The sequence below is a fragment of the Martes martes genome, assembly GCF_963455335.1.
Source record: "Martes martes genome assembly, chromosome: 9".
NCBI lineage: Eukaryota > Metazoa > Chordata > Mammalia > Carnivora > Mustelidae > Martes > Martes martes.
In genome coordinates, this window is record NC_137896.1 from 12,956,378 (window position 1) to 12,979,088 (window position 22,711).

The 22,711-nt window shown below is 51.6% G+C and overlaps 1 protein-coding gene across 1 annotated transcript in view; it reads left to right on the plus strand.

Annotated features, from left to right (window-relative positions):
• The window catches only part of ZMYND8 (zinc finger MYND-type containing 8), a 125,100-nt gene extending 102,627 nt beyond the window's left edge, over positions 1-22,473 (plus strand). Inside the window, exons 17-23 of the mRNA XM_080813054.1 lie at positions 1,061-1,251; positions 5,648-5,728; positions 8,171-8,249; positions 10,494-10,733; positions 12,527-12,687; positions 13,716-13,782; positions 20,787-22,473. Coding sequence (XP_080669180.1) covers positions 1,061-1,251; positions 5,648-5,728; positions 8,171-8,249; positions 10,494-10,733; positions 12,527-12,687; positions 13,716-13,782; positions 20,787-20,926 — 959 coding nt within the window. The 3' untranslated portion in view covers positions 20,927-22,473. The remainder of the gene's footprint in view (positions 1-1,060; positions 1,252-5,647; positions 5,729-8,170; positions 8,250-10,493; positions 10,734-12,526; positions 12,688-13,715; positions 13,783-20,786) is intronic.
• Positions 22,474-22,711: the final 238 nt, after the last annotated feature.

Consider the following 22,711-nt stretch of genomic DNA (forward strand, 5'->3'; position numbering starts at 1 on the left):
CATGAGCGCTGGTGCTGAGCTTGTCCCTTAGGAAGCCTGCATCTTGATCCTTGGTGGTTGAGGTCTTTGGTCGAAACTCTCATATACTGAGTGTCCCCTTGTGAGTAGAGCTGTAACGAGCTGAAGCTATGGGTTGAAAGCTAGCCAGGTCTTGAAGCAGCCCCAGAGAACCCCTAGAAGACTGGGGGAAGGAGGCCTGACAGATTGCACGGGCCCCGTGCGAGAGCAGCTGGAACGCTCCTGGTATGGAAAGAGCTGGTGGGACGGAAGTGAATTGAGGATAGTTGAGGTCAGGATGACTAGTTCCAGTCTTTTCTGTGTTCGTGCCCTGTAAAGGTTACAGGCTTCCCCAGGGGAACTTAGGTGCTGTCCAGAAGAGGCCCATTGATGGGTGTGGTTCTGAGTTTCCAGATTGTCCTTTGTCAGAGACAGACAACCTGGGTGCTAGTGAAAGTGGTAAGGACGGGTTTTAATCAGTGTGTGTTGTTATGATAGGGAGAAAAAAGTCCAGGATGAACTGAAGCCAACCCCAATTGGTACAGAGGTGACTGGGCATTTTAGAGGGAGAATGGGGGGATAGGAAAGGGGCTGAGTGGGGACTCCAGTAGAGTCAAGGATGTGAAATTTTACAAAAAAAAAAATAGGAAGTGGGGGTTGGTCCATGTGAAACCCTCGTGGAGTTGCTCCTACCCTCCCGTAGAGACTGGGAGACAGGGGCCATAGGGTGTTGGCTGGAACAAGTAGTAAATTCATTTGGCAGCCTTGTTTTCCTAGGCAGTCACGTTAGGGGTGTCTGGGATCACCCTAGGGTTTCGACCTTGAACTGTTAGAAACCGCATCCGTGTTTACACAAGGCTTTATGGGTCATGCTTGAGACCTTGTCCCAGGAAAGGCTGAGAGGATCCTGGCCAGAGTCTGATCAAGGGGAGAATGTTTGTCACTTTAATGTAGACGAGCTCAAGGGGTGTACGTCAGGGACCGCCGTCCCTCTGGGTAGCTTCGTGCTGGGTCGGGCCCTTCCCGTGACAGGGGGGTGACCCAGCACGCTTTGCTTTCCTAGCCGTCCAGCAGAAGGAGATCACGCAGAGCCCATCCACCTCCACCATCACCCTGGTGACCAGCACTCAGTCATCGCCCCTGGTCACCAGCTCAGGGTCCACGAGCACCCTTGCATCCTCGGTCAGTGCAGACCTGCCCATCGCGACCGCTTCTGCTGACGTCGCTGCGGACATTGCCAAGTACACTAGCAAAGTGAGTGCCCGTGGCGCCCGGGGGTGGGGGTGGGGTGTCAGAGGACCCGCTTTCTGATGGGAGCCAGGAGGATCATGACCTTGCAGGCTTTCCAGGGTGCTGAGGTGGGGAGACCCTGTTTTTCCTGAGGCCCTCCAAGCCCGCATTCTTACGTTTGGGTCTGAAGTTGGATCCAGGCAGAGAAATCTAGAATGTACTGCATCTTATTCTTAGGGCTCTGATGCTAAAGTCAGTACACCGTGAGGAACGTGACATGGTGTCAGAATCACCTTTCGGAATTCACATCACTCATTGAGACCGTTTCTTTAAGTGCTGGAACAAGTTACTGTTCTGCCAGTTAATAACATACCAGGGGCTTGGTTTGCATTTAGAAGCCTCGTGGAGCAAAGCGACAGAGTCGTAAGCACGAGATGTGTAAAGGTGCGATGCTCACCTCTAGGGTTTTCCAGGAACCAAATGGCCCAGGGAGTCGTGGCTTCCCTCCCGATGCGCCCACCTGCCAGGGCATGGCGGCGGGGATCCCCACAGTGGGCTCATTCGTGGGTGTCCTCTGCTGCAGGTTCTTCCTCTGAACTGGCAGGTGCATCTGTGCTCACTGTCGCGTTCAGGCGGATACTTCCTGGAGCCGTTCTCACCGTCACGTGAGAGCGCCCTGGTGTTTTGTGCAGGTTGATGCGACAGACTGCTTCGTAGCAGAATGACCACCAGAATGTCAGCTCCACAAGAGCAGGGTTTTGTCTGTTTGCCTTGCCTCCGGGGCCTAGAAAAGTGCCCGGCACACAGTAGGTGTCGATACAGAGTTGTCGAGCGATTGCTTGTGGGTGCCTGACGCCTCTTTATCAGGCTTGTTGTTCTCTGTGGCTATTAATAGTAGTTAATGAGGGGCGGCTGGGTGGCTCCGTGGGTTAAGCCTCTGCCTTCGGCTCAGGTCATGATCCCAGCGTCCTGGGATCGAGCCCCGAATCCTGCTTGCTGCTCGGCGGGGAGCCTCCTCCGCGCCCCCCCCCCCCCGCCTGCCTCTCTGCCTACTTGTGATCTCTGTCAAATAAATAAATAACATCTTAAAAAAAAAGTAGTAGTTAATGAGTAGTAACCTAGGAAGAGTATTTAGCATGTTACTAAAGTTGGCAGTAATGATAATTTACACTTCACAAGTGAATCAGTTACTAATTAACAATGAATAAAGTATTCAGGTTTCTAGAAAGAGTGGGGTGACGGTTGTTGGGAATAGTTGTATCTAGAATTCTTGACGTCTCACGATGAAGAGCTGCATCACTGTGTTGTGTTGAAGGTAGGCTCCCTTTTAGAGATTTATCATCTTTTACCGGTGTGTTTTTGTTGGTCATTTTCTTTGTATCCCTTTTCTCGAGGTGTATCAGGTATCCCTGCATAATAGATAACCACAAAACGTAGCAACGGAGAACAAGTCCCATGCAGCCAGGAGTTGGCATGGCTCTGCTAGGTCCTCTGCTTTGTAAATCCCTGTGAAGCCTACCGACCACAGAGGTCCACTGTCCTTGAACTTGTTGGTCTTGCACGTGGCTTTTTTAAGCAACCCTACCTCATGTCCCCCTGCTTCCCCAGTCTCCCCCTCCCCCCAGCTAGAATCGGAACTGGTCTCAGGGATGACTTTGTCACTCGTTGACTATATCTGTCTTCCTTTTGAATAAAATGCATGAATTGGGACACTTGGGTGGCTCAGTTCGTTAAGCCTCTGCCTTCAGCTCAGGCCATGATCTCAGGGTCCTGGGATCAAGCCCCACACTGGGCTCTTTGCTGAGCGGGGAGCCTGCTTCTCCCCTGCCGGCCATGTCCTCTGCCTGTGATTGCTTTCTCCCTCTCTCTCTCTACCTTTCCCCCACCTCCTCCCCCTCCCACCCCCGTCAAACAAACAAATAAAAACCTTCTTAAAAAAAATGCATGAATTGTCATAGTCACTGAATGTCAGAACAGCAAGTATTCAAGGTCATTTATGGCCATTCTCAGGATTTTAGTCTTAACCTGTCCGCCCTCTAGTTACTGATTTTATATTTTTGTTGAACTTAATTTTGTTTAAATTGACTTTATTGAAGAACTAAAATAAAATTGAGCCTAACATTGCCACACCATTCCTTGTCAAAGCTTGAAGTCCAAGTCTGTGTTCCTTTGGTTAAAAGGAGAGATTGTCATAAAAGTGTTTGGTCTGTACTGGCACTGAGCTGAGACTTTCTTCCTAACGGGATGTGCAGAGTTACAGGAGATTGGAAGGGGGGGGGTCATGTTTTCATTACTGATTTAAGAAGGTGTCTCGTCTGGTCTGAATGGTCTCTTCTACTTGTAGACCAGCCGTAACCACCTTGCACTGATTTGGTCCAAGCTGCCTATTTACAGATGGGGAAACTGAGGCCCACCGAGCGGCTCTAGCTAGTTTTCTGAGCTTCTGCATCTAGTTTTATTCCATGACCTTTGGCTGCCCTTTTTGCTCTTACAGCAAAACTAAGGGATGAACTTCTTGATAGACACTGTCTTTGCAGTTAAGAAAATGAACACAGTGACATACTTTTGGAGCTGATGAACTTCCCTGTCTCGGAGTTAAAGACCCAGATTTGTGTGTTTTGGCAGAAGGGCGCCCTTCAGTAATGCTGCGTTCTTGGCTATATTTGGAAGAAAGTGAAAGTCCGTCCACAAATCCATGATTTCTTTAAAATGGAATGTAACCATTGCATTAGTAATGTATTGAATTTCATCCGCTTTCTGAAGTTTTCTCGTAAAGCCATTTAGCTCTAATATTTTAAATCTACATGGTTGGTCCAGCAGGACAGGATGGCCCAAAGAGAGGGACGGCGTAAAGCACAAAGTGTTTCTCCTGGCAGTGTGCTTGTGTGGCCCCCGGAACAAGCTAGGAGCAGAAATCCCAATAGACGTTGTATTCATTTTCTTCCCATTTTGGGGTGAATTTGGGGGTTAGTATTTTGGGGGTTGGCAGTTTCATAGTTACAGGTCGTGTGCATTTTTTTTCTGTAGGAATAAGATGAGCAGGCATTTCTGAACGCCTACCCTGAACCATAATCTTTACGTGGACTTCTCGTAATCTTTGTGCTCACCCTACATGGGGCACCGTAGTTATCCTTGTTTTCTACATGGGGAAACCGAGGCTCAGAGAGAGGACGATAGTGGGAGCAAATCTCGGGCATTGGATACAAGGGGGGGGGGGTCTGTGTCTTGCCTTCTCGCCGGATCAGAGCCAGCTGCAAAACACAGTGGACACTTGGCAGTGGCCAGCCCAGGCCTAGCGGCCCTGTTTGGTCTCCTGCCCCCCACCCCGTGATGGGCACAGGATCAGCCAGCAAGTGGGAGGGAGAAATCATCCTACAGACACTGTTCAGTCAGCATGTAACTAGCTGGCCCCTTGCTGCCTGGACCTGAGCTGATGTCACAAACTCGCTGATGCCTTCAGGGCTCAAATGGTGAGAGCAAGGGAAGGTGGGAAGCAAACTGGAAAGGCAGCGAATGAATGCCCTGACCTAAGGCCTTCAGATAACCATCGGCTGTGTCCACACCGTGCACTATAGTAGTCGTCCATAAAAGGGAATGAAGTACTTCCAGGCCCCGTGACATAGACCAATCTTGAAAACTCTGCGCTGAGTTGAAGAAGGCAGTCACGGAGGTCCACAGATGGTGTGACTCTGTAGATACAAAGTATCTAGATGAAGCAAATCCTTAGGCATGGAAAGCAGATCAGTGGTGGGGGGCCCATGGGGCTCTTCAAGGGGGGGAAGCTGAAGGGCAGCGGGGTTTCTTTTCGTGGTGCTGGGAAGGTCTGAACCGTGGGGATGGGTGTGCAACTCTGAATCTCCTAGAAGCTATTGATTTGTGCCCTCTGAGTGGCCGAATTGGTGTACGATTGAGATCTCAATAAAACGGGTCGTTCTGTTTGTTTCTGTTTCTCTGTTTGTGGTTTTTGTGTTGTTTTGTTTTGTTTTAAGGGGCAGGAATTAAGAAGCAACATTGACAAAAGGAAACGTCCCCTGCCTCGAACCCACAGCGCTGGCCCCACCAAACATGCCAGGGCCCCACATTCGTTCCCTCCAGATGAGCCTGTGACTACAGAAAGTAGCTTTATTTATAGGTGATTCATCACTATCCTCCTGGTTTATACCAGTTCCTTAAGCTTAGGACCCGTGACATTTTGGACTGGAGAAGTCTTTGTTGTGGAGGCTGTTCTGTGTATTGTAGGCCATTTAGCTTAACCTTGACCTCCACCCAGGACAATTACAAATGCCAAATGTCCTGCAAGGGGCAGAATAGCCCCCCTGTTGCGAACGGCTGCTTTAAGTTAGGTAGATTTTAGATGTATGTCCTCTTGAAAAGCCTCAGGGAGGTGATCACGGGAATTGTTTCTGTTTCTATCTTTCAGATGATGGATGCGATAAAAGGAACGATGACAGAGATCTACAATGATCTTTCTAAAAACACTACGGGAAGCACAATAGCCGAGGTCAGCGATGACACGTAATTCTTTACTTGCTGAGAGTGTTTTATGGGCTGCTGTAAGGTGGGGCCAGGAAGCCACTTCTCTGGAAGTCCCTCCGGGTGCTCTGCGGACTGTGGTTGGTGGGAGGGTACTTCTTCATTGAGCCAGAAAGGCTGGCTCTCTGGGGACACACCCTGCTTTGTGTGAGCAGAGGACGGCCCCTGACCGGAGCTTGAGTTCACCCCCGAGCTTGAGTTCACCCCCTGGTCAGTGTAATTGTCTCCCGGCTCTCTCTAAGTGTGGGCTTTTTTAATCCCAGTGATCCTTGTTGTCTAAGAATTCGTGTACCGAGAGCCTCCGCAATTATGTGGTTGCCTAGGGAGTAGAGTGGTTAAGACATTAAATTGTCCACTTACCAAGTGACCTTTTATAAAAATAGACCTCCTTGAACTGCCTTCCTTAGGCTGATTCACTGTGAGCCAGATGCTGGGGGCGGGGTGGTGTCACCAGGTGAAATGACGAGTGGCAGGATTTCTTGAGGTCCTTCCAAGTGAGGTTGGAGACCCGGACGTTCCACGCAAACCATTGACCTACAAGGGCCTGGCAGGGTTAGGCAGGCCCTCAGAAGAGAAAATCTCCAGGAAGATGTTCTAATAGGGCTTTAAACTCAGAGCAGTGTGAATATAAAACATTGAGAGAGGTCCCGAGAGGAATCAGTGAGCCCCTTCAGATTTTATTTTGCTCATGTGACCCTCTTTTTGATTAGGGCAAGGATGTCACAAACAAGAAAGGGCAGTGTTGGCTTAGTAAAGCATGCCTCCCCCCCACCCCCCGGCCATACTTAATTGTTTTTTTGTTCGGTTTAAGAATTGGCATGTGGTTGTGAATACGGATCCATAATGTCTCCTTTGAATCCTTGGGGTCCAGATGTGGGCAGAATTTTTCGGAATCTAAAAAGGCAATATGCACACCCCACCCCATTTCTGCTGTGAAATATGCTTGTTCACAGCACGTGGGATAAGTCAGGGTTTCTTAACCTCAGCACTGCTGACATTTGTGCCTGATAATTCCTTGTTATGGGGGCTGCCCTGTCCATCGTAGGCCAATTAGCAGCAACCCAGGCTTCTACCTCCTGTTGGCCGTAGCAGCCCTCAATGGGGTCAGGCCAGATGTCTTGAGACATTGCACTGTCCTGGAGGGAGTGCGGAGGGCCACATCGCCGCTGCAGAGAAGGACTGTGGTCCTCAAACTCTGCGAATAGCCCCAAAGCAGTTCAGGTCGAGTGTAATTTTCCCCTCCAGATGACTTTCCTGCAACACTTAACCCCTCCCTCCAAAATAGCCTTTGGTCTCCAGAGACGTTAGGCTTTGGAATTTCAGGGGAATGACTGTGGATTCCACCTAAAATGTTAGATGAGAGGTAAAACAAAGCTATATTTATTTGTTCAAGTTTTTTTGTTTTTTTTGTTTTTTTTAAAGATTTCATTTATTGATTTGACAGGGAGAGAACACAAGCAAAGGGAATAGCAGGCAAAGGGAGAGGGAGAAGCAGACGCCCCACTAAGCAGGGATCCCAGTGGGGGCCTCCATCCCAGGACCCTGAGATCATGACCTGAGCTGAAGGCAGACACCTGATGGAATGAGCCCCCCAGGCACCCCAGTTGCATTTTTTTTTTTAGACCAAAGTTCTAATCAAACCTTTCATGTTTCAATTTATTATGAAAATCTGGTCCTTGTTTTTACTTCATTCATCATTCATTTATTCATCCATGTTTAAAGTAAACTCTGTGCCCAGGGTGGGACAGCCCCGAGATCAGGAGTTGCCATGTTCTAGCAACGGAGCCGGCCGGGCGCCCTCTCTCCCCCTTGTTTTTACTTGAAGTGGCTTTTTCTGGAGCCAGTATTTCTTGGAAAAGAAGGACTGCTTGTGTTGTTGACCCTTGAAAAATGGGTTTGAACTGTGCTCATCCATTATATGTGGATTTTTTCCAGTACAGTACTGTATACTGTGTTTTTTCCTTCTTGTGATTTTCTTAATACTGTCTTACGCTTACCTGATTGTATAGATACAGTGTCTAACACACATTATGTGTGTGTTCATCAGCTGCTTCTGTTTCTGGTAAGGCTTCCTGGTTAAGAGTAGGCTGTTAAGTTTTTGGAGAGTCAAAAGTTACGTGTCGATTTTGACTGCGTGGGGGTGCTGGTGCCCCCTGACCTCCCCCCTCCCCCCATGTTGTTCAGAGATCAACTGTATTTTGTTTTTGGAAACAGAATTTCTCTTGAATTTGGGTCACGCACGGGTGCCCACCTCTCTGGACTGCAGCAGCCAGGCTGCCTATGCCTCCGTCTGCCGCGTGGCATTGACTCTTCCAGCTGGAGGTCAAGTTCTAAGCCTGTTGCCGAATGCCCCCCCCCCCCCCGCCCCCCCAGACATGCCTTCTAAGAGTCCCCCTCTCTCTCGTTACAGATTCGCAGGCTGAGGATCGAGATAGAGAAGCTACAGTGGCTGCACCAGCAGGAGCTCTCGGAAATGAAACACAACCTAGGTGAGGCCCGGCGGGGTGGTCCGTACTGAGGACGGTTATGGGGTGTGGGCTTCTTTGCAGCAGGTCCAGGTGTGGAGGCAGGTCCAGGTGTGGATTGAGTCTGAAGTAGGCTTGGGGATGTCCCCCTGCCGGGGAGACCACAGAATCCTGGAGAGTTGAATCCCAGAGCAGATGTCAGGGCGTGCTCTCCTCTTTTCTCTGCAAGGTGCCAGCATCAGTAGCGAAACAGTAACAGCCGCGGTCCTGAATTCTGACTTTGGGCCAAGAACGGTCTTCAGTACTTCTCTGTGAATTCACTTTGAATGTAATTCTCCCGGGAACCCTTCTGAGACAGGGCTGTTAGCCCATTTTCCAGGTGAAGCGAGTGAGGCACAGACGCGCTGGGCAAGTTTGTTGGGAGTCCCACAGCTGGGATTCCGGTCTGGGCGCTGGGGCTCCAGACGTTTCCTCCGGCCTATTGAGTACTGGGCATTTTAACAAAGTCTCAGACACCTCCTGCTGCCCCACACTGCGGGGGAGGCTACTGTGTTGCTCCCTGGTTTAGACTAGGTGCTGTTGTGGCTTGCCATTCCGTGTCCATGTTGTTACAGGCTTTCTCCACAAAGGTAGAGGCATGTAGTGTCAGCACCAGTGTCCAGATGCTGGCAGCTGTCGCGTGTCCCGTGTTAGGGAGAGCATGCCCAGGTGTGCCCGCCCCCTCACAGGTGATGGATCCCGAAAGCACGCATTGCAAATGCGAATCCTTATGAAGCTGCCCGGGGAGGGACCCCTCCGCTCCTTAGGTTGTTCCCATGGAGAAAGTTGAGTTGGATGTTGTGACTTCTCGTTTCTCTAATAAAGTCAAAGAACCTGTTTTTATGTAGAATCTCTCCATTTTTTTTTTAATATTTTGTTTATATTTTTTTGACAGATCACAAGTAGGCAGAGCAGCGGTGGGGGGGGCGGGGCGGGGAGGCAGGCTCTCCCCACTGAGCAGAGAGCCCAATGCGGGGCTCGATCCCAGGACTCTAGGATCATGACCTGAGCCGAAGGCAGAGGCTTTAACCCACTGAGCCATCCAGGCACCCCGAATCTCTCCATTTTTAAATAATTGGCTGCACGTTTGGAAAAAAATACGTGAGGGCTGGCCAGAACTTACCAAGGTCTGCAGACTCCTTGTTAAAGGCAGCGGCGAGTGGCAGAGAGGCTGTGTCTGGTGCAAGTGGAAGGGGTTAATTTTCTTTCTGTTGTTTTTTAAAATTTTAATTAATAAGTTTTGAGAGAGCGAGACTTCACTTGTATACTAGAGAGCCAGTTTGAGGAGGAGCAGAAGGAGAAGGAGAGAGAATTCTGAGCAGACTCCCTGCCCAGCACGGAGCCTGATGTGAGGTTTATGACCTGAGCAGAAACCAAGCGTTGGACACTTAACCGACTGAGCCATCTAGGTTCCCCCATCTTGTCCTGGTGTTTTTAGAGGGGTGTGTGCGTTAATTTCAGGAAGATCATTTTAACGATCGAGGGATCCTTTATTTTTCTGTTGGCGTGCAGGTCACTCCCAGGGGAATTGTGCAGGGACTTTTTGCCTGAAGTGAGAGGAGGAAAGGGTCAGTAGACTGAGCATTTCGATAGTTGATCAACCGTAATGATCAGTCACGGGGCCCTGTGTGGTGGTCAGTCTCATCCACCGCCCCTGCACACACTAAATAGAAAGTGTGTCTGAGATCCAGCGCCTGCTCTGCCCTCATTAGCTGGGTGCCTCAGTTTCCTTATCTGTGAAAGGGGTATTATAGTAGAGCTCGTCTCATAGGGTGAGTACGAAGATGAAGTGGGTTGGTACAGGTGGTCAGAAAACACACCTGCACGTGCAGGCTGGGGGCTGTGTAGGTGTTTGGTGGATAGGAAAGCTTATACTGATGGTAAAACTCAAAGCGAGCTTCATGGAAACTGCTTCGAAGGTTTATTTGAGGTTTTCCCATGGCATCAGGGGGCAGGTTATCTGTATGCCGGGGACCTGACACTCCTCGTGACACGCAGATCAGCGTGATGAGTGCTTATTCTGCGGGTGTAGATGTTGGGGCGTGGCCAGGCTAGGATTCTCACCCCGGCGGGGAGTCACACAGCCAAGGCACCTCTGAGCCAGGACCCGCACTCTTTGTCTGGTGGAACCCACGTCCTGGGCTTCCTTTCTGATCTGGTATAAAGACCTCCCTGCCCTGGGCCGGGGGACCGCTGATGACGCCGGTGTCCTCGTCCCTCCCCTGTCAGAGCTGACCATGGCGGAGATGCGGCAGAGCCTGGAGCAGGAGCGGGACCGGCTCATGGCCGAGGTGAAGAAGCAGCTGGAGCTGGAGAAGCAGCAGGCGGTGGACGAGACCAAGAAGAAGCAGTGGTGCGCCAACTGCAAGAAGGAGGCCATTTTCTACTGCTGCTGGAACACCAGCTACTGTGACTACCCCTGCCAGCAGGCCCACTGGCCCGAGCACATGAAGTCTTGTACCCAGTCAGGTATGGCCACACGGGGTACATCCCGGCCCCAGGGGTGAGTGGCGGTGGGTGTCCGGCTCCCCCCTGGCCTGCAGGTCCGCAAGCTGGGTGGCTTGCCACTCTCGTGCACACACATAGCTGACGCATGAGCTTTTGAATTGGGGCCTCCTCGCTGTTACTTGGCTGAGGGTAGCTTCATGGGAGGTGTCGTGGTTCTCAACGGGGTGAATTTGGTCCCCACCCCGAGACACTGGCAGTGACTGCAGACAGTTGTGGCCATCCTGACCAAGGCAGGCGCTGCTGACCTCCCGAGAGGAGAGGCCAGGAATGCCGTCAAGCTCCCCGCAATGCACAGGACAGTGCTCCCCCACCCCCAGCCCCATTCATCTGTTGATGGACATCTAGGTTTTTCCCACAGTTTGGCCATTGTGGACATTGCTGCTATAAACAGAGAATCTTAAAATATTAATCAGGCTCTGCTCAGTGCAAAGCCCAACTTGGGGCTCGATCTCACGACCCTGAGATCATGACCTGAGTTTAAATCAAGAGTTGGACACTTTCTTTATTTCTTTTTAAGGTTTTAGTTATTTGACAGAGAGAGAAAGAGAGAGACAGAACACAAGCAGAGAGAGCTAGAGAGATAGAAGCAGGCTCCCTGCTGATGAGGGAGCCCAACTCGGGGCTCAATCCCAGGACCCTGGGATCATGACCTGAGCCAAAGGCAGATGCTTAACTGACTGAGCCACCCAGGTGCTCCAAAAGCCTCCATTTTAAAGAATTCATTTAATTAAAAATGACATAATTATTAAGGTGGTGTGTCTGTTAGACTGGTAAACTTTTTGAAGGTGGCATGTGAATGCCCAGGATTGAGAGGCACTCCCAAGGCCAGGGGTTGGCAGACGTTTCCTTTGAAGGCCCACAGAGTAAATATTTCTGGCTCTGTGGGCTGTGTGGTTTGTTGGAACTGCTCTGTTGTGCTGATTTGGGGAGACTGCAGTCCTAGACAGTGTGTTAAGTGGTGGGCGTGGCTGTGTTCCAATAAAACTTTATTGACAAAAATTAAGTAGCGCTAATATGGCCGCTCCTACCCTAGACAGATGTTCTGTTTTATTAATTTTAAAAAGGTCATATTGAGCCATACATTGCCGGGTCCTTTTACCTTTAGGGAGATGTCTTCTTAATCGCTATTTTAAATCTCTTCGCACAGTGGAGTTAGATTCTCCTAAGCTCTGGAATGTATGTGTCTGATGACCCTTTTGTTGTTACTTTGACAAGATGCCCATAATGTCCTTCAGTTTTCCTTCCTTTGTGGCATAATAATGTCCATCTTTCTGAGCTGCTCTCAGGTGCTCCCAGCTTCTGCCCTCTCCAGCCAGATATTCTCTGCCTTAGACACCGAGTTGTTTTTTTTTTCACGTGGACTTCCCTGCCTTGCTTTAGAAGGAAGCAAATCCAGGGGCTAGAATAGGTGTGAAATGAGAAATTGCGGAACGAGTAAAGCTGGATCAGCCGTAACAGGCTGCCTCTGCCGATGGGCTTCATCTGCTCTGCCACCGTGCTTTCGTCTCCAGAGTGACTTAATAAAACTTGAATTAATGAGCTGTTAAAAAATGAGCGTATTTTCGCACTAAGTCTGGAATTCAGCTTCTGGAAAACTCTGAAAAGCCCCTGGGTGGGGCTGCAGAGAAGCTGCCTCTGTTCGGATGGTGGGTGGGTCAGAGTCCTTCTGGGCCTCACACAGAGTGGGGCTTCCTGCCGTTCTGGAAGCCGAGGCGCTCGGCTCACCCGTGGCTTCTCTCCCCCCCCCCCCGCAGCTACGGCTCCTCAGCAGGAAGCAGATGCCGAGGTGAACTCGGAGACACTAAACAAGCCATCGCAGGGGAGCTCTTCCGGCACTCAGGCCGCCCCTACGGAAACAGCCAGCACCTCGAAAGACAAGGAGGCGCCAGCGGAGAAAAGCAAGGACAGCGGGTCGGTGAGTAGCCACTCGCCTCGGGCCAGTGACAACAACACTCGGGGCTGCGCACCCGTCCCCATGTCTGCCGCCTCTGCAAGTCCCACGTGGTAGGAGGCTTGTCTGCAAGGTGGTCGAGGCCGGCAGGCTGCTGCTTGGGGGGGGAGGGGGCGGTCTTAGCCGCTTTTCACCAGTGGGCGTGCGGGCCAGGGCTGGGGCCGAGGGACGCGGAGCCCGAGTGGACATTCGTGTGACCTGGCAGCTGCTCTCTGGGGACTCTCACAGTTCACAACAGTGTCGTCCAGTAGAACCTTCTGCAGTGATGGGAGTGTTCTGTGTCTGCTCTGCCCAGCGTGGGATCCGTTAGCCACCTGGGGTGGCTGAGCGTTTGCACCCTGGCTGGTGTGAGCAAAGACGTGCACTTTCAGTTTTAATTTTAATTCATTGAAATACAAATAGTCACATCAGGCCGGTCACTGCCATATTGGAGAGCGAAAGTTGCACCTCCTAGCTCCCAGCGTGTGTTGGATGTCACATGGATTGTACGCAAAAGTTACTTTCGGTGGCACCTTGATAACGTTTTTACGTTTGTAGCATTATGTATTTATTTCGATGTGTATTAGGAAAAGAATAAGTCTTTATGCCATCCATCTAAACCCTTTGATCTCATTGATAATATTGGCCTGGGCAGGGGTTAACGTGAAATAAATGGGAGCTGATAATCCTTTTGAAGCCATACACCTCCTTTTTAGATGTGGGCCAAACTCTGAAGGGTAGGTAGGTCAGTGAATGTTCTAGAAGCTAAGGCCGTAGGGTTGAGGAAGGGCCACCCCGTTACTGTGTTCCAGCCTGTTCATTCTGGGAGACTGAGCACAGGTGTAGGGCCACCCCAGCTGACCTGGCCTCCCCTGCCTGAGCTCGCCAGGCAGAGGGCACACAGGTGCCTTGGGGGCAGCGATGAGCACCCCCATGGATCCCTAGGCTTCCCTGGGGGGGGGCTACATTGGCCCCCGTGCCTTGTGTCCATCTCTCTCTTTTTGTATTTTTAGACCCTCGACCTTTCTGGCTCCAGGGAGACGCCCTCCTCCATTCTCTTAGGCTCCAACCAAGGCTCTGGTATGTTGCCCCCTGGTGGGTGGACCGTACTCTCACCATTCCTCCCGGGCAGAGGGGAAGCCATTTTCTCAGGGAAAACTTTAAGGGTTTATGGCAGTGGTTTTCCAACCACTGTGGATCCTTAGGAATCTTTGGGGGTGCCCTGGGCAGGTCGTTGGGGTGGGGGTGAGGGAATGGCCGGGCAAGGCAGCTTTCAGGCCCCTCTCCAAACCGATCAGTAGTTACCCTGGGTTTGCTTTATTTTTTGGGGTTCCCCATAAAACTTGATTCGAAACAAGGGTTCTGTTGCTGACTTGGGGTGGGGTCGGGCAGTTCTTCTGCCCTCAGGGAAATGACCCCAGTGAGCGCAACCACCTAGAACTCTTATTCCTGAGGTCTCACCTCCTGCATTGGGTGGGCGAGGGCAGGTGAGACTTTTTAGAGAAAAGAAAATTTTTAGGTGTTTGATCTTTCTGTAGAAATCTTTCCTGTTGAGGAATAACCCAGTAGGTTGTTTTGGGGTATTTTCTGGGACTAAGTTTTTAGTTTTTCCTCCTCTGTGGGGTTTGAGCTGTCCTCCATTCTAGCCCGAAGGGTCACTTTTCCTGTCCCTTCCTAAACCAGTTTTGGGTGATTCCAGAGGGTTCGCAGAAGAAGGTGCCCCCATTGAGGACAATTTGCTTTATTCAGCGTCCCTTAGCTCTAGGATCTTTCTGTCTGCTATATGGTTCTCTTTAGCAGAAAACCACACGTTACTTCCCTTCTGTGTACTCAGTGCACCGAGAAGGAGGTGATGGCCATTGTTAGCATCCGTAGCTGGGGAAGGTTTCCCGGAGGGGCTGGGGAGTGGGATTCAGATTGAGGGAAGGGGGGTGAGAGGGAGTGGGACGATCCGTTTTAGGGAGAAGGTGAACTTGGAATTAAAACAACATTGACCCGCCTGTTGAGAAGGTCATTCCCTGCTCCCTTCCCCCCAGTCCCCTGGCTGAATCCCAAGAGCAGTTCAGTTTCGTGCTACGATGCCTTTCGCACCTCCTTGATACTTGCTAGTTTCTCCTTTTAACAAAGACAGAGCAGACGTGGTGTCTACCTCGATGTGCGTACTACAGTGTGGTTTTCATTACGTTTATTTGTCGAGCTGCCTTCTATCTGTGGCATGTATTGTCGATTTGCTGTTGGTGATGTAGGTAGTGATTTAAAATTCGTTGAAATTTAAAGTGAGCTAAAAAGGAAAACACGGACTGGGCAGTATGTTAGGGTTACTGTGGCTTGTGGGAATTGTGGATGTGGTGTGCGAAAGGGCAGGGTCGGGGAGCATCGCTTCAGAAGGGGGCGCTGCTGGGGTTTTGGAGCGGGGACGTGGGCTCAGTGTGCCACTGGGGACATTGTCTGCTGTCCGGAATCCGGTGCAGTGCGGAGGACTGCATGCAGGAACGTGGTTAGGGGATGGTCACGTCTGAGGTGATGAGGTATTACCCAGCCCAGGGGTTGGCCAACTTTCCCTAAAGGGTCAGTGAGTGGGTATTTTAGGCTTTGTGGGCCCGGTGGTCTGTGTCAGATCTGTGAAGGTGACATGGATAAGGTGAGCGGTGCTTGAGTTACCGTGAGTGTGGCTGTGCACCAAGGAAAATCTGTATTAGAAAACTCAGGCGTTGGGGTGGATTTGGTCCTGGAGCATTGTTGGCGGACCCCTGACCTGAAGCACATGGCTGTCTCGCGTGGGAGGAAAGGAGGGTTCACGTTGGGGAGAGGAGGCTAGAAGCCCCAGAAGAGGCTGATGATTTGGTACTGGGTGGGTGGGAGCAGAAAACAGGCAGAGAATTATCCCTGAGGAGTCTGGTGACAGGATGGTGGGAGGGGGAGGGGGAGCAGGATCTGGAATTCTCCCTGAGAATGTAGGGTATAGGAGGAATAAGGCCGACAGCTCCCGTCTTCTAGAGCTGCAGGGGAAGGCAGAGGGGCGCTTAATTGATGCTTATGGAAGAGTGTGACACCGACAGACACCTTAGCGCGTTTATTCCCAGCTTCTGGGAGAGACGTTCCTATTTCCGTTAAGCAGGTGAGGATGGTGAGGCCGTGGGGGGTGAGGTGACATGCACGAGTAACCCCGTGAGTGACGATCACGGCCAGGACTTCAGTCCAGTCCCCTCGGTGAAGCCACGGTGCTCTGAGTGCTTAGGTTGGCCCGTATGAAACTGTGAGTCAAAAATGGTCGAATGTGAGCCATTTCGTGTAACCCAGCTGCTAAGGTGCTGGTGTGTGGGGACGGTCAGGGCGTCCTCTCCCCTCCGCCTCCGCTTCCGGACCTACTCACTCTTCCCTTTCTTCACTTCCCTCTTTCCTTCCTCCTTCCCAGCTCCGTTTCCATGGCTCCTCCCAGCAGCCCCCTGTAACCCAGCCTCCCATGCCTTCTGGTTTTCTCAGTGTCTATTTGGCAGAACCCCACGTTGGACAAACCCCGGCCGTCTGTCTTTTCCCTCCCTGTCCTCATAGCCAGATGTATTACTTGCAGTTGCTTCCTTTCTGTGGCTGTTAGCTATCTATTTTTATTTCTTTAAAGAAGATTATTATTTGACAGCGAGCGAGGGAACATAAGCAGGGGGAGTGGGAGAGGGAGAAGCAGGCTTCCCACTGAGCAGGGAGCCCGACGTGGGGCTCGATCCCAGGACCCTCAGTTCAGGACCTGAGCCAAAGGCAGACACTGAATGACTGAGCCCCCCAGGTGTCCCCTGTCTCTTTACTTTAAAAAGATTTATTTATTTGAGAGAAGGCGCGCACACGAGTAGGGGAAGGACAGAAATGGAGAGAGAGTCCCCAAGCTGACTCCTTGTTGAGCGTGGAGCCCGTCGTGAAGCTTGATCTCATAACCCTAAGATCATGACCTGAGCTGAAACCGAGTTGGGCGCCTAACCGACTGAGCCACCCAGGCACCTCCTTCTCCCATGGCATTTAAATAGCCTCCTGTACTTCTAGGTCCCTTCCTTGACGCCCTGCATCTCCCCCTAGAGCAGTGCTGCCCCCCTAGAACATTCTGCGGTGATGGCCTTGTTCTCCACCTGTGCTGTCCCCTGGGAGCCGCTTGCACATCTGGCTGCTGGACCTTTGAACTGTGGCCGAGGAGACTGAGGAATAGAAGTTAACATTTTCTTTTACTTTGTTTAAATAGCATCATGTGGCTAGTGGCTACCACAACCTGTCTACTACCTGTCTCCGTCCCCAGCCCAGGTCGATGTCTGTCTAAGACTTGTTCCAGCCTGCCTCTCGCTCTCTCACGTACTGCTGCGCTCACGCCGTGTGGTTTCTGTCTTGGTGCAGTCACCATTGACCGCTGAGCCATGAATCACTGTGGACGTCTTAAATTCTAAACGGCGTTTTGAGACTTTGTCTCACAAAGACGAGATTGGCCAGAGTCCCAGGATCCCCGCAGCAGAAGGGATCTTCTTGGCAGGTCTTGGGTAAAGAAAGGGGTGCATCTGGGGCCGCACTCGGGAGACGTCCATGTTTAGGACGTGGGACGAGGCTGCACGGGCGGCATATTAGCAAGTGGGGGTAGCACCCCAGAGCTCACTGTTAGAGACTGGAGGAAGCAGAGTATTTTCAGGCAGTGTTGCTGTGACATCGAGGAGCATGAGCGGGAGGGACATGCATGGGAGGTGCCCAGAGGCCTGGTCAGGACAATAGACTTGCCGTCTTACGATTTTCCTCTATTTCTCACAAAACGGTTTATGCTGGGGATCGTGCAAAAGCGGAAAGACGGGCTTGCTTGCTTCCCCTTCGAACTCCTTGTACGTCGCATTTAACTTCTGCTGGCTTTTGCCATCGGGCGCGGTGGCCGTGAGGTGGAGTCTCGCAGAGGGGAGGGAGTGGGCTCCGAAACCCACTGGGGGCTCCTGAGCTCCGAGTAGCTCCTGGTGCTGGGCGGGTGAGGAGGAGGCAGTCGGAGGGAGAATGCTCTTCCTTGCTGCTTGCTTATCAAATTTTAATTTTGAGATTTTAAAGCAAAACATGCATGTAGTTAGAGAAAATAAAATTGTACAGAGAAGGACCGTTTCTAGGCCTAGTCCCCACTGATACTCCTGGTACTTAACCTCCTTATGTACAAATAATATATTTCCTTGTCCGTTTGTTTCTGGATGTTAGTTTTCCACATTTCTTTTTGACTTCTGGCTTTAGAAGATGAGAGTTGGGCTCATGGATGACCTCTCTTTTTCCCCCGCCTCCCTGATGACCTGTGTCGCTGTTTACATGCCGTAGGGGTTCCCTGGGTCAGATACGATGCGCATTCTTTAGTTCGGGTTCTGTCAACTAGAGATGGAGTCTCTTGTCCCCTCCCTCGGTGGCTGCCCTCTGCTCCGCTATGACCTCCCATCCTCAGTGTTGAGAACAGGTGCATCTGTCCGTGACCACGGCTGAGTCTTCTCGCTGGCAGCCGGCAGCCGAGCTGGAGACCTCGAGGCTGGGTTTCCACCATCCCGAGCTTGTCTTTCTGGCCGAGGAGGTGCTTGGGCTGCCAGGATTACGTGCCCGTTCGGGCACAGTTGTACCTTCTCCTGGAGTTTGTTTTGTCCTTTTGTCCGACCGCCAGTTCTTCTGCACCAAGCTCTTCGCTGGACCCCATGACCCTCGTGTCCTCGGAAAGCCCTTTCATATCACTGATTTTTGGCTCTTCGGTTTCAGATGTAATTTTTTAGGGTCCCGTCATCAGGATGTTGGTCCCTCGATACCTCATCTGTAGCCCCTTCCTCAGTCCTGGCCAGGGCGCCTTCCTCACCGTCCCCGCCCTCCGTCAGTGGAGAGGAGTTGTGATTCCCTTTCAGTAATCCTCTCCCTTGGGGGATGCACTCCGCCTCAGTATGGTTCCGGCCCCTGTTTCCCTGGTGGAATTAGGCTGTGCGCAGAGCTGGTTGTTCTGAGAATTGTGCTTTGACATGCTTCCGAATTCGTGGCTCACAGAGTTGCTTTTCTGTCTTTGTGCACCTTATCCGCCCATCACACCGCTGGTGGCCGGGGGGACCCTGCGTGCAGCTCAGCGTGCACAGTGAAAGGGCGCCAGTCCCCTGTGCGTGCCTCCGGTTGGAGAAGGGTGAGCTGATAGAGAGCTCACGGTTCTGAGAACAGCGGGCAGCATCTTGATGAACACAAGTAGCCAATGGTAGGATTCGGGGCCCCCGAGCTCCCTGACGGTCTCCGAGGCCGCCTGGACCAGCTCTTCGGTCCCCGGCGGTGTGGCAAGTGGCCTGCTAAAGCCCTGAGTGCCACAGCCCGGCAGCCCGTGCCCCACCTACCTGGCCCACAAGGGGAAGTGGAACCGTGTCCCCAGAGCCGCCAGGAATCGTTCCGGGCCTGCAGAAGCCTCGTGGTACATGCATGCGTGTGTGTGTGTGTGTGCGCACGCGCGCGTGCGTGTACATTTCTCTTCGTGGACGTGTCTTCTATTTTCAGATAGATGGGGCTTGTTCTTTCTTCTCGCACTTCTTAGCTGTGCCTCGCGTGGCCACAGAAAACCGCAGTGGGAAACGAGAGCCAGAGTGTATGGTTTGGCTTCTGGAAGGGGTCGTCCTTGCTGTTTTTCAGAAAAGCTCCTGGGTTAGCGCTGATTCTCCCCTGCAGCGATCGGCCGTACCCGCCATCGCCGTGCGTCCCCTTAGCGTGAGGAGCGGGGCTCTGCAGAGACATGGGCCTGGCTGGCCTGGCTCCTTGGTGTAGGGGTCTAAGCCTGACCGCGTTGTCGTAGGGTTTTCTCACGTTGGCTGATGATCGGCCGCACTGCTCCCTGTAGACCTTCCTGTGGAACCATCCCGGGTGGGTGTCACGTACAGGGACGAATGCGAAGAGGAGACGGATTCAGGAGTCTTGGGAAGACTTGCCCTTGACCCCAGTGCTGTCTCCCCGAATCCCCCCTCTTCTGGCGAGACTGATGCCGGTGGTTAAAAAGACGTCCCTCCTGACTGAACACATTACTCTTGGGAGATTTTTGTCGTTCTCTTCATTACTTAGCTTCCAAAACCAGGACGCATGACCAAACACGCGCATTCCTTTTTACCAGGCGGTGAGAAGCGTCATCCCCCGGCTCTGATCTGGTCCCTTCCTCACTCATTCTCATTCTGTCTGAGCTTGACCGTTGGCTTCTTTCAATTAAAGGTCATCCCACCTCAGGAAGTTTAAAAGCAAAGTTCCGTCCCAGCCTCTCTGACCTTGGCAGACGATCCGGGGTGTGACGGGGTCTTGGCGGTGTGCTGATGGCTCTCTCGACGTTGGCCACGCTGGCCAAGCTGACCGTGCTGTGCGACAGCTTCGAGGGGCCTCATTTGGCTCTTGCTTTAACCTCTTCTAGATTCCTCTACCGCTGTTGAGCTTCTTGTGGTACCCACGTCCTCGAAGCCGTCCTAGGTCTTATCTCTAGTTCTGTGTCCTTTGGTGACCCCTCAGCCTGTCCTTGCTGGGAGTCCATGGGTCTGTGTTTCTGGACGGACTTAGCCATTCCGGCCCTTTCTCCTTCTCCTTTGTGATCCTCTCCCTCAGGTGGTTTGGTTGTGGGTCTGTTTTTCAAGTTGTCTATAAATTGACTAAAGAAACTCCACTAAGAGGAGGAAGTAAATCAAAAGCCAAGATTTCAGTGCCACTTTGCAGCAGCTGAGCTGGGACGCAGACGCGTCCAGGGGGTGCTCGGTGTCGGTCCCCCATGTAATACAGGTTCACGGTTCTGGGTGCAGCATGAGACCTGCCCTCCTCGGCACTTGCGTACCTTCCTCCCCAGTCTTGATTGTCCACAGCGTGACAGCCTGCTGTTTCTCTGATCCGCTGTTGAATCCTAAAACACTAAATCGTTCTACCTTTGTCCTTTGGAGACTCCCCCTCCCCCAACGTCGTCGGGGAGCGGTCGGAGGCACTGGCTGCGGTGCCTGGGCGGGCGGGCGGGCAGGCAGAGCGGCGGCCCGCAGAGGAGGCCGGAGGCCGGGGCGGGTGTGCCTCGGTGCCGCTGGCGGGAACGCTCAACGTCCCCTTCTGTCGCTTTTCTTCTGCAGACCATTCCCGGAGCAGTAAGTCTAGTTGCTGGAGCAGCAGCGACGAGAAGCGAGGACCCGCACGCTCCGAGCACAACGCCAGCTCCAGTTCGAAGAGTCTCCTCCCGAAAGAGTCTCGGCTGGACACCTTCTGGGACTAGGGACAAGTCACGACACAAGCCACCCACGCCATGGAGGAAAAAAAAACCAGACACCAGGGCACTAGGAAGCAGCAAAGAAACGTGAAACAGGAGAGCAGCCACCTTCAGACTGGAGAGCGCCAGACACGCGGACTTGGCCTTCGCCCTTGGCACGGAGGGCGGCCTACACTACATAGCGTCCGGCATTAGCATCGACTAAGGACTGTTGGACCCACACGAAACCTATGCTTTAGGTGTAAATAATGTACAATTTGTGGATGTCCTTGAACCTAGAGTACCTTCCCCTTTTTATATTTGTATTGACTTTAACTTATACAAAAAAAAAGAAAAAGAACAACAATTAAAAAAAAACCCCAACAACGAAAAGAATGTTTGGACGTTGGAAGAGGGATGGTTGTTCAGCCCCTCTGTCACCGCGGCATGGAGCCTGGGTCCTGGGATCGTGTGGCACACAGGCCCTCATCCGTGGGTGCCGCGGGGGGACATGAGCCATTGGCGTTCAGGCGTCTGTACGCAGCGCATCGGGACCAGGGGTTGGGCACAGGTCCTGTGCCGTTGTGGGCACATCCCATCAAGCCATCGGCCCTTTTCTGATGCTGCGTTCCTGTGTTACGCGATGCCAGCTCTCAGGACCGGAAGGACACCTGGAGAAGCTAGTTTATTTTGTGTGGTTTCAATGATGACTACTCCTAAAAGGGAAGAAATAAGGTCCTTGTTTCCAGAAGACGGAAACAAGCCCCATTCCGCTCCACCGCAGGAGAGGACGGAGAAAGCGTGAGGGTCGTAAGCTCCGAAACAAAGAGAAATCTTTTCTTTGCTTTGTGGTTCCTTTTTAAACACACTCACACATACTTGGTAAGTGATGCCGTGCTTCTTGGAAGCAATCACTCAGAGGCCAGATGCACGCAGAGGACATTTGAGTCTGGGATGAAGAGCATGTATGTATTATTTATACGATGGAATTTTACGTTTTTATGTACGCATGAAACAAAGGCGGTGTGAGAGAAAGCAAGACGTCAGCCGTGCTGTCTGTTACACTACGCATACTGTAGTACCATTTTGTATGTTGTGTAAAACAAAAAGCATTGAACAAAGCAAAAGGTGATGTATGTATATGAGAAAATTAATTGTACGATATCATTCCAGTACATTCTGTTGTACATTTTAGTCCTGTTTACTTTCTCTTCGTTGTTGATAAGAGGATGCAAACTGTGTACAGTTTCCAGCTAGTTCCCCATATTAGAGAAGAACTACACAGAGTATTAGAAGAAAAAGAGAGAAAGAACATTTGTGAATTGCAGTTGTCAAAAAAAAAATAGCCTAGCTGGCCTTATTTGTGAAGCATAATTGCTTTTAGCATATGGAAGTATTTTTTCACATTTTCTTTGTATAAAATTTGTATTAAACTTAAATATCTTTTTTGATGATGGTGTTTCTTTGTGACTGAGCCAGTGGACTCGCACCGTTATGCTCTTTTGGGTTCTGCCCCTCCCCCGCCCCCCGGTTTTTTCAGATTCTTCACCTTTTTTTAATTAAACTGTTTTTGGAAAAATGGCTCGGTCGTCCTCAAATTTGCAGTTTTCCATTGGGTCGGGATGGCCGTGTCAGGTCTGCACGACCCAGCAAAGGAAGTCAAGGACATCTCCACAGGTGGTGAGCACACAATGGGGGCCGTCAGTGGGCACCTTTCCTAGGAGGTCCTGTTCCTTGGAATCTGTTGACAGGGACACACCAACCTGAAGGGAAATCCTGGTCCGTCTTTGCAAGACAGAGGGGGAGGGGGAC